The 15,105-nt window shown below is 43.8% G+C and overlaps 1 protein-coding gene across 9 annotated transcripts in view; it reads right to left on the bottom strand.

Moving 5' to 3' along the window:
* Window positions 1-129: 129 nt before the first annotated feature.
* Window positions 130-15,105, bottom strand: part of map7d3 (MAP7 domain containing 3) — a 29,528-nt gene continuing 14,552 nt past the window's right edge. For 7 of the 9 annotated variants that reach the window (XM_056439106.1, XM_056439109.1, XM_056439107.1 and 4 more), the window contains 12 exons: window positions 14,022-14,147; window positions 11,920-12,059; window positions 6,769-6,899; window positions 6,418-6,638; window positions 4,966-5,095; window positions 4,576-4,861; window positions 4,260-4,313; window positions 4,102-4,171; window positions 3,739-3,910; window positions 3,346-3,409; window positions 3,114-3,261; window positions 130-2,903 (listed from right to left, as the gene is read on the bottom strand). In XM_056439106.1, the coding sequence (XP_056295081.1) occupies window positions 2,896-2,903; window positions 3,114-3,261; window positions 3,346-3,409; window positions 3,739-3,910; window positions 4,102-4,171; window positions 4,260-4,313; window positions 4,576-4,861; window positions 4,966-5,095; window positions 6,418-6,638; window positions 6,769-6,899; window positions 11,920-12,059; window positions 14,022-14,147 (1,550 nt within the window). In that variant the 3' untranslated portion in view covers window positions 130-2,895. The remainder of the gene's footprint in view (window positions 2,904-3,113; window positions 3,262-3,345; window positions 3,410-3,738; window positions 3,911-4,101; window positions 4,172-4,259; window positions 4,314-4,575; window positions 4,862-4,965; window positions 5,096-6,417; window positions 6,639-6,768; window positions 6,900-11,919; window positions 12,060-14,021; window positions 14,148-15,105) is intronic. The other 2 variants (XM_056439111.1, XM_056439114.1) reach the window with 1 other exon arrangement.

Genomic DNA, 15,105 nt, shown 5'->3' with positions numbered 1-15,105 from the left:
TCCGTTACATTTATATTTGAACTGCTTGTGCACTCGAGACTTTGAGAGCAGAGTTAAATGTAAAACAGATAAAATATACGTGAAGGAAGTCTCTTATTCCTCTACAGCAAGAAAACATGGACAAGCAGCATCTTTGCAAGACTTTATTTGTATTAACAGTTTGTATCATCTCAGTACACTTAAGATATATTTACAGTACAAATTTTACTCGTGGACAGGGCATTGTTACGTCTGTAAATCCTCCAGAAAAATATTCATATTCACTTAGTTGCCCTGGTTGGATAGACTTGATTGTCGAGGCCGAGGTACGGAAAAGCTTTCTTGGTTAACTGACACAATACAAATAGTAAATATCATTCTAAGGCACCGTTCTATCCTATTGTTATAGACAAAGTTGAGGACTTAAAGCAGTCGGTTATGTAATCGAGCCCTCGAAGACACAGCAGGATCTGAAAGAATTACAGTATCTGTTCAAGCAGCGGACAGCAGGTGCTACCCATGAGTGGAAGGGTGAGTAGGAAGAGTTTGGATGTAGGCAAGTCGGGGACACGAATGAGACTTCTAAAACACCTGGGAAAGGAACACATGCATTTTTATTTTCTTCCAGAATATCACACGACTCTCCTTCGATTCTCTACAGTGAAATTACTCCTCAGAAAGCGTTCGTTAAACATGGCGAGTAATTTGTGACAGTGCAAAGAGTATCATGTCTTCTAAATGAATAATGGATGAAAGCCACAAAAGGCGGGCAGCTCGGAGAGACGTGGTAAATAATGCGGGACGGTTTATGGAGTCCGTTACATTCTTTGAGCTTATTAATCAAAGCTAAGATCTGAAGCTCCAAGACTATTTACAAAGAGATTTTAGTTAATCAGCAGAGAACAAGGCAAACATTAAAAAGGTCCCCAGACCTCGCGCGTGGGACCGTTCAAGCATCGGGTATTCAAGATTTCAATACAGTTGATGAAAAATCCTGAAGAGACAGAAAACCAGTCTGACCTGTGTCATATTTAGTTTGGTGCTACTTCAAAGAGTAGATAAAACCCGATCTGATATGCCCACCACAAGCCTCCCTTCATCACCACATGAACCATATCTTGATGACATTAAACGCATCGTGACTTTGTTCACGGGTCAGACGTGTGGGCTGTAACAGCTGGCCATCAAAATGTCAACTTGTCTCGTCTCGGTGAGGCAATATTCAGAATCAGAGATCAGGTATATGTGGTTGAAAGCGCTCAGACAAAAATACACACAATATATTTTGAGAAATGTTAAGTGGCCCTTTTTCTTTTTCTATGCAGCGCTCATGTGGAAGAGGGCTTTATGTTAATTTTTCCAGGCTGCCCAGATGTAACCTGACAACCCCGTCACAGGGCACGAGTCGAACCGGAGCCTAACACAGTATAGCGCACACACACACACTTCAATTATCCACATCCATGACGCCCCTCCATCCTATACATGGCTTCATTTGCCTAATACTGATTATATACACAATACCATAACACTTATATATATGCAGAAATGTATTTTCATATATAAACAAAACAGCCAAATTGTATATTATAAAAAAATAGTTGAAATGCATTTAGTCAGATGTAGCAGCTCTCAAGCTGAGAATTTTCAAATATGGATAGTGAATGGGGAACAAATGTAAGGAATGAGAGAGCCGCATGTCAGAACGATGGATGGAACGGTGCGCGTGGATGTGTTGGTAAAGCTTAAATTAAAACCAGATCGTTGAAAACCTTCAGGCTAACATTCACCTTCTGTTCAGTGACAAACACAAACCGCTTTAAGTGAAAAGAACAGCTGTGAATGACTTCATGTGTGTGTTGCAGTTCTGCTTCTTCAAACAGTTGTGTGTTACAGACGCAGTCAGTGGAGAATAAAACTGGATGAACTGAATTCTGATGCAAATTACAATGTCGTTAGTAAACATAAATTCTATATACATATGTAATAATTAACAAAACTTAAAGAAGCCCTGCATGAACAAACTGCAGAAACGCCACTGAACTTGTGAATTCACTGGTGTCAAGAATCTCAACAGCTTCAGCTTCAAATGTAACAGTTGAGTTGAGTTTGACGCCCTCCAGTGGCCAACGGGGCAAACACCCGGTGAGAGAAGGTGAGGCTGAAAGGACAGAGAATCCCCTCCCAAGCGAAGCACATGATGATGATGACGATGATGACTAAACTGTGTGTGTATGAGCTTCAGCACAAGCAATTCAGCACATGCACACTTTCAATTAGGAGTTGGGGAACAAAATGGTTTGGGCATATCGGTGGTCAATTAAATTTAGATGAATCACATGTGCAACTTGGGACGCTCCCCTCACCGAACAGAACAGAATGCATTCACGTGCCTTCCTTTAACTCATGATATATTTAATTCACACAGGCCAAATGTGCACGTGTCCTGGAATATTCCAATACAAGAGAAAACAATAAGACTAAACATTTAATAATAATTACAATTACAAAGAAACCAAAATTAATAAATTACATCAAATGCACCCCTGACAAAGACAGAACTCTTAAAAAACATCAGCAAATATGGACACAAAACAGAAATTAACACAAGAGGAAGAGGAAACAGACCTGAAGCAAGCATGTTGACGGAATATATGGAATTTCCCTGAAGCATAACTTTTATATATATATATAAATATATATACATATATGTTATACTTGTATATGTTTCCTCATAATGTTGGGTGCAAATAGTACTTGGGGTGGTCTTTCCGCTTCACCTTGTGCTCCTCCTTCTGGAAGGGGAGGAGGAGGAAGCTGTTTGGGACTGAAACGGGACATTTCTTTAAAGGAGCTCAGCTAGACAGGAACTCTGCGAGTGCAACAGTAAGAGGCTTCTCAGCAACGGCTGCAGCATTAAATCTCTACAGAAACAAGAGAAATGAGTTACGGTCTTTCAGAAGATGCCAAAAGGTACCATGAATAAGAACCATACAAATAAGTACCATGAATAAGAAGCATACAAATAAGTACCATGAATAAGAAGCATACAAATAAGTACCATGAATAAGAAGCATACAAATAAGCACCATGAATAAGCACCATGAAGTGATTGAGTGCAAGTGGGTCCTCACCTGAAAGGGCTTCTATGGGTTGATGAGAGGAATGCTGGGTGTTGACGGGGGTTCCCTTGTCCTCGAAGGCTACCCTGGTCCCATCTGAGCTCCCGTCACAGTTGATCAAGACCTGGTTACAGTCCTCCGCCTTGATGAGGGGCAGAACCTTAGAGTGGACGTTAAGGTCAATGAGTTTCTCAAAGCTCCACTGGTTGGGTTTATTACCATTGAGACCTGAGACCAAGCCCACCTTGGCGGAGTCCTGCTCGTTCAGGAACTCAGAGCCCTCGACGAGGCGGCTCTTAGGGACGAGACTGGAAGAGGAAGGAAAGAGGGAAATAGTTAGGGACGTGATTTGGTTAGGTGAACACCAGATTTTTTCCAAAAAGACAAAGCTAACATGCGTTAGTCCGTCTCAGCACCAACTTTCAATCCGTTATACTGAAACTCTTTTTAAAAATTGAATATAGTCAAAGTTATTCTCCTGAAACAGCCGCAGTATTGACAAAACAAACACATGTGACATCATTGGTGCTTCTCTGGAGGGAACAGCTGATACGTGGGAAAGCGATCAGTTTCACCCCTTCTGTTACAATATTGTAAATCACGACACCGTCAGCACCGCTCATCATCTTCGTCATACCTTACTGCCTGAGTCTCCGCTGGGTTTATGCCATTGTTATTCTCCTTGTCGTCTGTCTCTGGTTGTCCGTTCACGCTGCCCAGGGGCTCCTCTCGCTGCGCCTCCTCTCGCTGCGCCTCCTGCTCACCAGACTCGTATTTTTCATCGTCCATGCCGATGTCATCCGACTGGCCTACGATGTCGACGGAGGAAACAGAATTGCGAGAGACAAAGTCATGATGAGAATTTAGTCAATTTACATAAGCGACCCGTGTCTGTAAAGTAAATGCAAACAAACACAAATGGGGGAAGACGCACCTCCCCTCTGTGACAAAGTACCGCATTCATAAATCAGTGGGAAAGCTGGGGGTTGGGAACACTTACTCTGGGTATCACAGTCCTCTTCTCCCTCATCTTCCTCCTCGTCCAGCTTATCGTCATCTTCTGCATCACCCTACGCAGGTGACACAAACCACGCATTAACACACACACACACACACTCTCTGTGTGTCGACGACGAGGCTGAATGAACGTGAGCTCACCTTCAAGTCACTTTGGTTCCCTTTTCTTGTTCTTTTCATTATTTCGTCAATTCTCTGAAATTGGGAAACGAGCACATCATTTTTTTAATAAATAATGTTTAATTGAGATCTCGAAAATGAGGGAACACTAAAACTGTTCATAGGATCATTGATTAAATCACTCAAAATATTAGTCCGCTAAGAAGAGAAGAGGTTCTGGGTAAATTGAATGTAAACTAAAGTAGTGTAAGCAGTCAATGTCGAAGAGTTTAAGGTGATCGATATACCAGATTATTGAGCACCCACATTAAGATAAGAGTCATGCGTGTATCCATACCTTCTTCCTCGCCATTCGTTCTTGCTGGTTCTGCTGCATAACTCGGTCTCGTTCCACACGGACTCTCTCTGCCTCCTCCAGGGCCTTGGCCTCAGCCTCCTCCCGCTCCTTCTGGAGCTCCACCTGTTTCACCGCCTCCTCTTCTGCCATTCTCACCCGCTCCTCCTCGGCTAGACGAGCATCTTCCTCGTCTTGAATTTTCTTCTCCTCTGCAAGCTTCTTCTCCTCCTCCACGCGTAAGAGTCGAGCCTCCTCCGCTAAACGCATCTCTTCTTCCTTTATCAGCCTGGGAGAGTAAAGAAACATCTGTGAATGGCTTGAAAACATAGAAAAGACCATGTTTTAAGAGAGAGGAAAAAGATATTTAATATACAGTTTCAATAATCGTACTTCTCTTCTTCCTCCCTCTGAACCCGGAGCTGCTCCTCTCTCTCTTTCTGCTCTCGCATCAGTCTGCGGTTCTCTGCCAGGATCTTGGCTGCCTCAGCGGCCGAGTTGGTGCCCGTCGAGGCTTTAGGGTCTGACATGTGGAGAGACAAATATTGAAAATCTGTTCAAGCACTTTATGTCACTCTTTAACCCATCTCTCGATGAAGCGCTGACCCGCGGCCCCAGCATCAGGCCGTCCAGAGGACGCAGTGTGACTGGTGACGGAGGAGAGGAAGCCAGACTGGTGGAGGAGGTTAGTCATGATGGAGCAGGACAGGGGCAGAATAAAGAAGAAGCAGCCGCCTGATGTTGAGCTGCGTAAGCTCACTTGATTATCTCTGTGGGAATACGGCCACATTTCAGAAATGATCCCTTTCATATCTCCGAGTATGAGGTGTGAGGCAATGTCGCATATCGATGAGAAGGACGGCCGCACATCAGCATATTCTGATTTCTATCTGATTTTAATATCAGTCTTTCATTTGGTGGATCAAAACAGACAGTCTCCTCTGGTTAGTTCAGCCATAACGAGTCTGTTGATTTGGTATTAAATGACATACACCTTATGCATTTACATTTTCATATACTCCGAAACATAAATGTGTCACCTACATTTTAGTTTGTACATCTTTGAAATGCAGAGTACAGTGATAAAGCATTACTGAGCTATTTTATCGTGCATATTGTGCTTCTCTCCAGGAGGGGGCAGCAGCAACAACCCAGGTCTGTCAGGGTGACTCCAGACCTTAATGGTCAAAAAGCTGCTGTGAGCGTCTCGGATGTGAGAGCGAGAGGTCACAAGTAATGATAAGTTCGTTCAAATTACACAAGCCGATGAAATAACAATATTGTTATGCATGTTCTGCAGATTTAAAAGTTTGTTTTTACCAAAGAAGCTTTCTTGTTTCCTCTTTTTATTCCTTCTTTTACTCCTTTATGTAGATTATAAAAATGGAACAGGTGCAATGAGCAGGAAGTTGTGTGAGTGATAATTACTTCACTAATAAAAGGAAGCACACAATAATTCAAAGGTAATTCTCTGGATCAAGATGTGGCTCAGTAATATGTTAACAAGGACATTATTTTGATCTCTTTTTGGAGTTTAAGTAGGTCTGGATCAACATCATTGATATTGATATAGATGAGATTAAACTGATGTCTCGTTGGATCACTTGCCTCCCTGACCTGGACAGCAGGTCCCGATGCACCGGTGCAAACATCCTTGTTGCCAGAACAATCAGCAAATATTGGTACTGACTAATTAATTCCGCTGACCGTGGTTGTTAAGCCTGCCTTTCATATGGACCTGTTTTACAACCATTATGAAAGACATTCAACAGCGTTGGATATATTTTTATGAGGAACAGTAAAACATTTATATTGTGGACAATATTCTTATTGTGAATTGCTCACCATTTTTCTCTTTGGTCTTGTTGGAATCCGACGTCTGTGGAGAAACAGCCTGGACAGGACACAGGTCCTTAGACTTGGAGTCCCTCTTCCGCAAGGTGGGGGCCCCCGTTGGAGTGAGAGCAGGCTTCTGGATGGGTGGTGGTTTGGCCGATGCCGGCTGGGGGGATGGGGGGCGTAGTTTCATTGCACTCGGTGAAAGTGGGCGTATCCTGGAATTTTGCCTATAAGAAAAAAGTGCGAGTTGTGTCCATTTGTGTATTGAAAATGAAATGAAAAGGCTGCATTCAAACTCTCAACACATTTGAAGTAAAACATCACGAAAGCTGTTGTGGAAAAGACTTGTAATCTTACTTGGGTACTGTTGGGGAGGGCGTCCTCTTTGGGGCTGGGCTGGGGGCCGGGGATGGTGAACGGTTGCGTCCCAGGGTGCTCGATGGAGAGGCGGGACGTTGCCCGCCAGGTGATGTAAACAGTTTGTCCTTCTGTAGTCCCAATGGGACGGGACACAAGTGAGGAACTGAAGTTAGGAACTGAACAGGATTCATGCAAACGGCTCCTTACAAACACCCTGAGCTATAATCACTTCATTTAAATAACATTGCATCATAAACAGTTGTACCGACATCAAAAAAGGATCAGTCCTCCACAACCCTAAGAAGGACTGGCTACAACTGGTCCATGCCAGTGTTCTTTTTGTATTGAGAGTCCTTCAAATGAAACAGGAGTTACTCCAGAATCATCACACAGGATGGATGTGAACATAAATTGTAGGCACTTAAACCAAACTGTATCATTATTAAATAGTATCATTAAAATATTTTAGAGGCCCCAAAGAAGCAAAAGTATCCAAAATTATGGAGAAAAAAAAAAAGGTTAGAAAAAAGGAAAAAGGAGTTTGCGAAGCTGATGTAATAAACATAATATTTACGTAAAAAAATTTAATACAAATAAAAACGCCCAAACTCCAAAAGGCAACACAAATATCCTAACAGAATAAATGTAAGTCCAATGAAAATTGATAATTTAACGCCTTTTTAAGTCAGTTTTTGGTTTCACTGACACTTTAAAAGTGCTACAATGCTGCTGTGAAGGAGCTATGAGTCAGGGTTTATTTTTATTCTATAATGTTTATAATGCTAATCATGTGCTATGTTTGGCAGAATAAACATGATGACATTGAGTATAGCAAGGTCAATCATGTGACACTCAGACACAAATATACCATCCTGATCCCACACCACACATTTAGGACTGATTGCCAAACAAGCAAAGATTAAATGCAATGCATTTGTGCATTTACAAAATTATTCCAATAACAAACTGCATTAGCTTTGTTCACACAACCATTCTCTGGGGGGGGGTGGAAAAGAAAAGCAGGACAGGGTACAGGCAATTGATGTATAGTTTCCTAACAGGAACAAAACATGTGTTTCCTATTCATGTAAAAATAGCATCGGAACAATTCAGTGTCATTGTACGAAGGAGAGGACCAGAAGTCATCCCAAAGACACTTGCAGCAGTAACTAGGGATGGGTATCGTTTGGGTTTTTTCCGATACCGGTGCTAAACCGGTACTTTGAAAACGATACCGGTGCCTAAACGGTGCCTGAACCGATACTTTTTTTTTTAAACGCACAATGAGGACATTAAAAACCTCTTTGGCCATATTCCCTGTAGAAGCCGTTATCATGGAGCACTGACAAACAACGGATATCAGACTGTTAACAAACACAATATATGTTCTCCGTTATATGATATGTGTGTATATATATATATATATAGTCATGTGCAGACCTTATAGGCAGGGGTGCACATAACTGGTACGCATGCGCGAAGATAATCAACAATGCGTAATGCCACTTGTGTTGCTTCGCGCCTTTGCAAACTTAACCGATCTGTTATTGATCGTCTCTACACAACAGCATGCCATTTCTGTCTTACGTCACAAAACTGACGCGACAGATGGAGTGAGTACCAAACACCATCTCCCGGTCCTCACTGAAAAAGTTATGTGCACCCCTGTATATATATATATATACATATGTAAATATGTACTTATGTATGTGCATATATATATATATGAATGCATATATAAATATATATACTTATGTGTGTATATATATGTATGTATGTTCATATATGTACTTATTATGGCTGGGCACGTTAACGCGTTAATCTTGCGTTAACGCATCAATTAATTAACGCCGACAATTATTTTATCGCGCGTTAACGCAGGTTTTATTATTGTAAAAGTTTGTTGCTCACAGGCTTTTATTTTGTAAAAGTCTGCTACTGATTGCTGCGGAACCGGAAAAGAAAGCCATTCGCGGTTTAACAAACATGGAGAAGAGTACGGAGATTTTTAATGGCCATTTTCAATTTAAAGTTCTTAAAGACGGCGGAGTCGACAGAAACAAAGTCCTATGTAACCACTGCCAAGATGAATTGTCTTATCACCGGAGTACTTCCAGTCTTAAATATCATTTAAATGCTAAACGCACCATTGATGCCAGCAAATCATACAACCAAACACACAGTGGAGCGAGGCTTCGGCAGACGACGCTGCAGGGAGGAGATGAACCAAGGCAAGAGAAGCGAACCAATGCCACAGCGAAGTGGAGAGCTACTGACTTGGGCTACTTTTATGAATGCAAGACTTGCAATAAACGTTCCGGTACTAATCTGAGTTAAGGCTGCTCGTCATAATCCGTCTCCACGTGTTCAGGGGGACCGGTGACGGTCTCCCCGTCGCGCCCAGCCTGACGCTGGTGTGCTCGACACGGGCTCACGCCGTCACACACGGCGCAGCCTCCGCTGTCAAAGTTTAATGAGAGGCTCGTAACCTGCTGACAGGGCGGAGTCACCAGAGAAGTTCACAACAATAGTTTTTTTCAATTTTAATCGGCTCAGGCACCGGAAGGAAGCACCGAAATGTGCGTTGCGTTTCGGTCCGGGTAATACCGGTTGTATTAACCGGTGCCAATGTGGCACCGGTTTCCGGTACCCAACCCTAGCAGTAACTTAACTATACTGACCCAACTGATCTTCTCGTTTCCACCGTCCGAAACACAGGTGGCGGCACGAATCTCTGCCTGTCTGACTGACATCTCTCAGTGGATGTCTGCTCACCACCTGAAGATCAACCCTGACAAGACTGAGCTACTATTCCTTCCAGGGAAAGGCTCCCCCACCCACGACCTGACTATCACCTTCAACAGCTCTGTGTTGGCCCCTACCCTGACTGCCAGGAACCTCGGGGTGACACTCGACAGTCAACTCTCCCTGACGGCCAACATCACTGCGACAACGCGTTCCTGTCGGTACATGCTGCACAACATCAGGAGAATACGTCCTCTTCTTACTCAGAAGGCGGCGCAGGTTCTGGTCCAGGCTCTGGTCATTTCACGCCTCGACTACTGCAACTCCCTCCTGGCTGGTCTACCCGCTAAGGCCATCCGACCCCTGCAGCTCATCCAGAATGCAGCAGCTCGACTGGTCTTCAGTCTCCCGAAATTCACCCACACCACTCCGCTCCTCCGCTCTCTTCACTGGTTACCGGTGGCTGCTCGCATCCGCTTCAAAACACTGGTCCTGGCGCCCGTGCTCTAGACGGATCGGGCCCGTCTACATCCGGGATATGGTCACACCGCACACCCCGCACGTCGCTCCGCCGGCAACAGCCAATCGTCTTGTGACTCCTGCACCTCGAGCTAATCACTCGAAATCCAGACTGTTTGCTGTCCTGGCTCCTCAGTGGTGGAACGAGCTCCCCACTGACATCAGGACAGCAGAAAGTCTCTACATCTTCCGTCGGAGACTGAAAACACACCTTTTCCGACTATATCTGGATTAAAACACAGATTTGCACTTCAGTGGCACTTAAATAGCACTTACTTATGGTACTTTTGTAGTTCGACTATGTTGAGGAAATGTTACTTCCTGTATTCTTGTTGTTCTTAGTTTGTACTCTAGGTTGAAATGCACTTATTGTAAGTCGCTTTGGATAAAAGCGTCTGCTAAATGACATGTAATGACCCTAAAACCCTCCTTATATCAGTTTATAAGCAAAGTAAGGAAGCTTGCAGGCATTTCATTATTTAAGAGTACCCCTCTGAACACAGGCGGCTAAACTCATCTAACTTTAAAACTATTTAACCAAAGTGTGTCGCAACGCCCGAGTGATTAGCTGTGAATTGCAACTATCTACACACCAATCTGTGCATGTGGAGAAGAGAGGACAATGACATGCTGAGCAATCGGCCCCAGGGTCAGGATGGGGTCTGATTGGCATGGTCTGATCTGTCTAGAATCAGACTATTGTTGATCCCTTTGTCTCATGATACGACAATGAAGGCCTTCACAGTCATGGAGGAGGACAAGCACATTGAGAGAGAGAGAGACAGAGAAAGAGAGAGACAGGCACGACGGGCCACCAAGTGAGAACATCCGAGACATCACTTATGATTGTTAGGATGTTGGAAATGTATAAACAAGTTAATATTATGAGTGACCAGCAAAGGTTGGAGAACAGCTGGAGGAACAACATTTCCATATGTTTAGCGTCCTGCAGAAGTACTTTGACTGGCAAATAACCAGATGCGTGCATATAAATCTGTCTGTGGCGCCATCTGCTACTTTCCTCTGAGCAATGTCATTTCAATGCAGTGAAGAGTGAGCGCTCTCGTTCTCACTGCGCAAGACGTCCGCAAGGGTCACTCTTAGTGCTCCTAAAAATAAAATCATGTGTCCAATATTAAAAGTTTTTTTTTGTCTATCCATATATTCCAAGTCAAATTCCAATACGTTCCTGTGGAAATAAAATGTAAAGGCGACTTGGTTTTTACAAACGCAGCAGTATTATACATTGTACTGTATTATCTCTCAAATTCCCTGTTCCCTAACAGTTCCAAACCCGTTTTGATAAAACCGTGTCTTTCTACAACCAGAATGTCATACTGCCTGAAATCAGAGTTCTCATTGCGCCACACATGTAACTTAAATAATAATTACCACTCGTGCCGTTTGAAAATAGACACGATTGTAAACTCCCTCAGTCAAAATAAAAGCTCTCTTTCTGACCACTTGGTTGCATTGTTAATTAATTTATAAAATTCTCAAATTGAGATATAATTTGACTGTTAAAATCTTAGAGAAATGTCATGTTTAAATCGGAGTTTCCATACAACACCTGATTCCTAAGTGACTGAACTCACAAACTGAAACTTGATCAAATTATTGAAAGCAACGTTGCCTTCCAATATGTTCAAGCAAATGGCCCAGCTAGTGTTGATTGAAACACTTATACTAAGTACATACTCACATAGCCATATCAGACATACTTAGTCATGATGATACAAGAACACAGCTTGATGAGAAGGGCACAGGAAGGACAGTCAGGAAATCAATAACTGCGGTGAAAGCTTCCCCTGAACATCATTAACAGCATTACACGTCTTTCTGACCAGTAGTGTTCGTAACATGAACTCAAAAGGGTCTTCTCACCACTGAGGGGTCGAGGGCTCCGTCGGCCGACACAGAGGTGGTCATTCCGCTCTTCTGCCGGTCAATGCTGCGGCTGCGCACCGGCCCCCGCGGCGGGTGCAGGGGGCTGGCCGAGGCTGAGCGAGGACACGGGTGACACTCTGGTCAAGGACACGGTCATCGCAGGGCCATGGGAGCACGACCAATGGCAGGTGGGACAAGCGGCCCAGTTGGGCGGCAAAGCAGCACAAAAAAGAAGGAGAGGGAGAGATGGAGTGATGGAGAGAGAGAGCGAGAGAGAGAGAGCAGATGATGGTTGAAAGAAATGAAGGAGAGGGATTGGTGAGGAGACAAGAGCACAAACAGGCGATTTGTTAGAAACGGCACTTGAGGCGGGCAACAGCTGGATTTCTGAAGCTTTGATTGAGCTGGAGATAACGACACGAGCAGAGAGCAGACATCTCACAAAAACCCAGACACAGGTGCCGAAGCCTCTGTACACAACATGGACACACCCCAACACCAAGAACCACAGCACAGCACACACACACTACACAAAACCTACCACCAACACACACTGCAAACACATACCACACTCATTTATTAGTACACTAACACATATAGAGTGTAGATTGTGTCATTTGTTGCGTTTAGTATCGCTAACCAAAATGCAATCTTTCAGTCTTTTTCTGAAATTATAATGTAACTCTTCATAATCTAGATTAGACATTGACTGCAACATGAGCTGTGTTTTAAGGACAAACCGGCCTCTGGCATAAGCATCATTTTACAATTTCTAAAGAGTTCCACGCAAAATAAATCTCAATTGTAATCAGGACCAACTGATCCAAAATATTGATCCCGAGTTGCTGTGTAGTGTAGCGTGCAGGTAGTAATGATAGTTAAGAGTGTTGTCCCCTGGCACTGATCTTGCTGTGTCAGATTGAGGGATTAGCCATGATAATCCTGAGACCGGAGGAACTCTCCCTTCCACAGCCTGGTCACAAATGTGTTGTGTTCTGACCACTGATCAGTTCTGTTGACTAGAAATGTATCGTGCCATGAGCTACCGCTGCTGCTGCTGCTGCTAATGCAGATGTGTCCTGTTTCTACTGGGGCCATACTTAGCAGAAAATCTATAGCGGCTAATGGGTTTGTAATGGCCGGTCAATAAACACCACACCCGAAAACCAATACGAGAATACAGTTGCAGCTTCACTGGCACTCAGTGCTGGGTTCAGTGCTACAGTATGGTTCATTCAATCGAGCAGTCTGGAACTATTTATACCCCTAATCTCTGCCTTAAATACTGTAATCACACCCATCATAAACTGAAACAGTGCGCAGTGTTACGTTTCAAAAACATGAAGAAAGAATACAAATCCTCTCATAAGATGTTAACACCTCACCTAACACCTTCAGAGGCAATAAGACTACAAACGGTCAGACAAAGATCTAATGACAGAATGGGGACATCCTGAATTTGAATAGTGCAACATCAACCCAATTGATTCTACGGTAATGCCTGTAATAACTCTTTCAAATGCCCCCCAGCACTCTGGCCTCGCTACCAGAACACATGCAATAGCACAACGGTCTCATTCTGACGTAACAAGAACTAACAGGTAAGCAGCTTAGAGCAAATCTCCCAGCATGGTCCCCGAGGCTCCTCAAAGGCAGAGAAATGCTCCCAGCCAAGTCGGCCCGGCTCGGCTCAGCTCAGCACACAACGGCCAATTGTGTATGAATGCATGTGAGCTGGACCCGTGTGTGTTTGCGTGTCAATATTTACGTCTCTCTCTCTCACATGAGTGACCTTTCCTGCAAATGTGTTTCATTCAGAGCTGATGGTTCAAATAGCCACTTTTAAAACACATGGAGCTGATCAGTGACTTTGGTATTTGCACCACCAACACCAAGAGGCCACTATTAACTTTGAGAGAATCGAATGTAAAAGCATAAGGGTCTGCAGAAGGGCACTGGGCTATGAGCTTGGAGCTAGTGAAGTGACACTGGGAGCACTGGGCTACCTTCTACCTTCTACTGGAAAAATGAGGGCAAGTAGGAAGGACCAGGTTCTGTGTCTAGCCATCCTTCCTCTTTGCCAGGGTCTCCGAGGTTACCTGGGGCATTTGTTCCTTCCGCTGACAGTGCGGCGGCGCTCTTGCTCCTAGCTAGTGAGGCCTGGGTGGGGGTGAGCAGGCGACTAAGGAACCCTCCGTCCACAGTGCCAGCCGGTGGCCTGCGAGCTACGCGGTCGAAAAATCACCGAAAAAAAACGAGGAGAACAAAGAGGCCAAGAACAAAAGAGTGGATGAGAATGGGGGTTGAAGGCAAAACAGAAGAAGGGGAGTAAGAGGGGTCAATGAAGTTCAGAAAGGTCACCATGTGATCGAACCAACAGGAGAATCAACATAAACAACCAACGGTCATGTCCCAGCAATCTTACATGGGCTCCTTATCAACAGTCTTTAACCCGATTGCTTTCAGTAATATTCAATAAAATGAGTATAATCAATATGACAATAAGGAAAGGATGCCATGGAAAAGTGCTGAGACAGACCAAATAATGATTTTGTCTGGTAACTGAAGATCAGTTAAAACAGTCGTCAAAGTAGACAATAGGGTAAAATCAATGGGCCCTTGAGGTAGAGGGAGGTGGGCTGATGGGAAAAACAATCCATTAGTGAACTTAAAAAAGACGGCAGAGGAGTGTCATTAGGTCGGAAGATGAGAAGTGAAATAAACCTAAAAGTGATGGGGCAAGTGATTGTAACCAGGCAATACTTCAGTTCCTTCTGTGAAAACTTTTTTATGGTGAATATTAAGAAGTTGGCAAATTTGATTTTAAAAAAAAGAAGGCAGACTGCAATGGAAGTGCAAAGCATGATGGTGGACATTGATTTCACAGAAGAAACTAAGGTCTCTTGCTTCCATTAAATTAAAAAGAATTAAAAATTCCCCATTTAGTCCATTGTTGGTACCAAAGCTACAAAGTAGAAATCATACCAGAAGAAGAGTTTAGGTGTCGGGTTCATTTTGCCACATGTCCGTAAATGCTAGATCTTTCAGAAGGTACAGAGTCCCACACTTCCCTTTGGAGGTCTTAGTGAGAAGACATCGGTTGCCGATGAACTTGTTTGTTAGCTGCTGAGGGATCACCCTGGGGGCTCACCCTGGGGGCTCACCCTGGGGGCATGGCAGCAC

This window comes from Pseudoliparis swirei, chromosome 19 (assembly GCF_029220125.1).
Source record: "Pseudoliparis swirei isolate HS2019 ecotype Mariana Trench chromosome 19, NWPU_hadal_v1, whole genome shotgun sequence".
Classification (NCBI taxonomy): Eukaryota; Metazoa; Chordata; class Actinopteri; order Perciformes; family Liparidae; genus Pseudoliparis; species Pseudoliparis swirei.
Note: the sequence above shows the minus strand (reverse complement) of the source record. Positions and strands in the feature narration are given on the sequence as shown.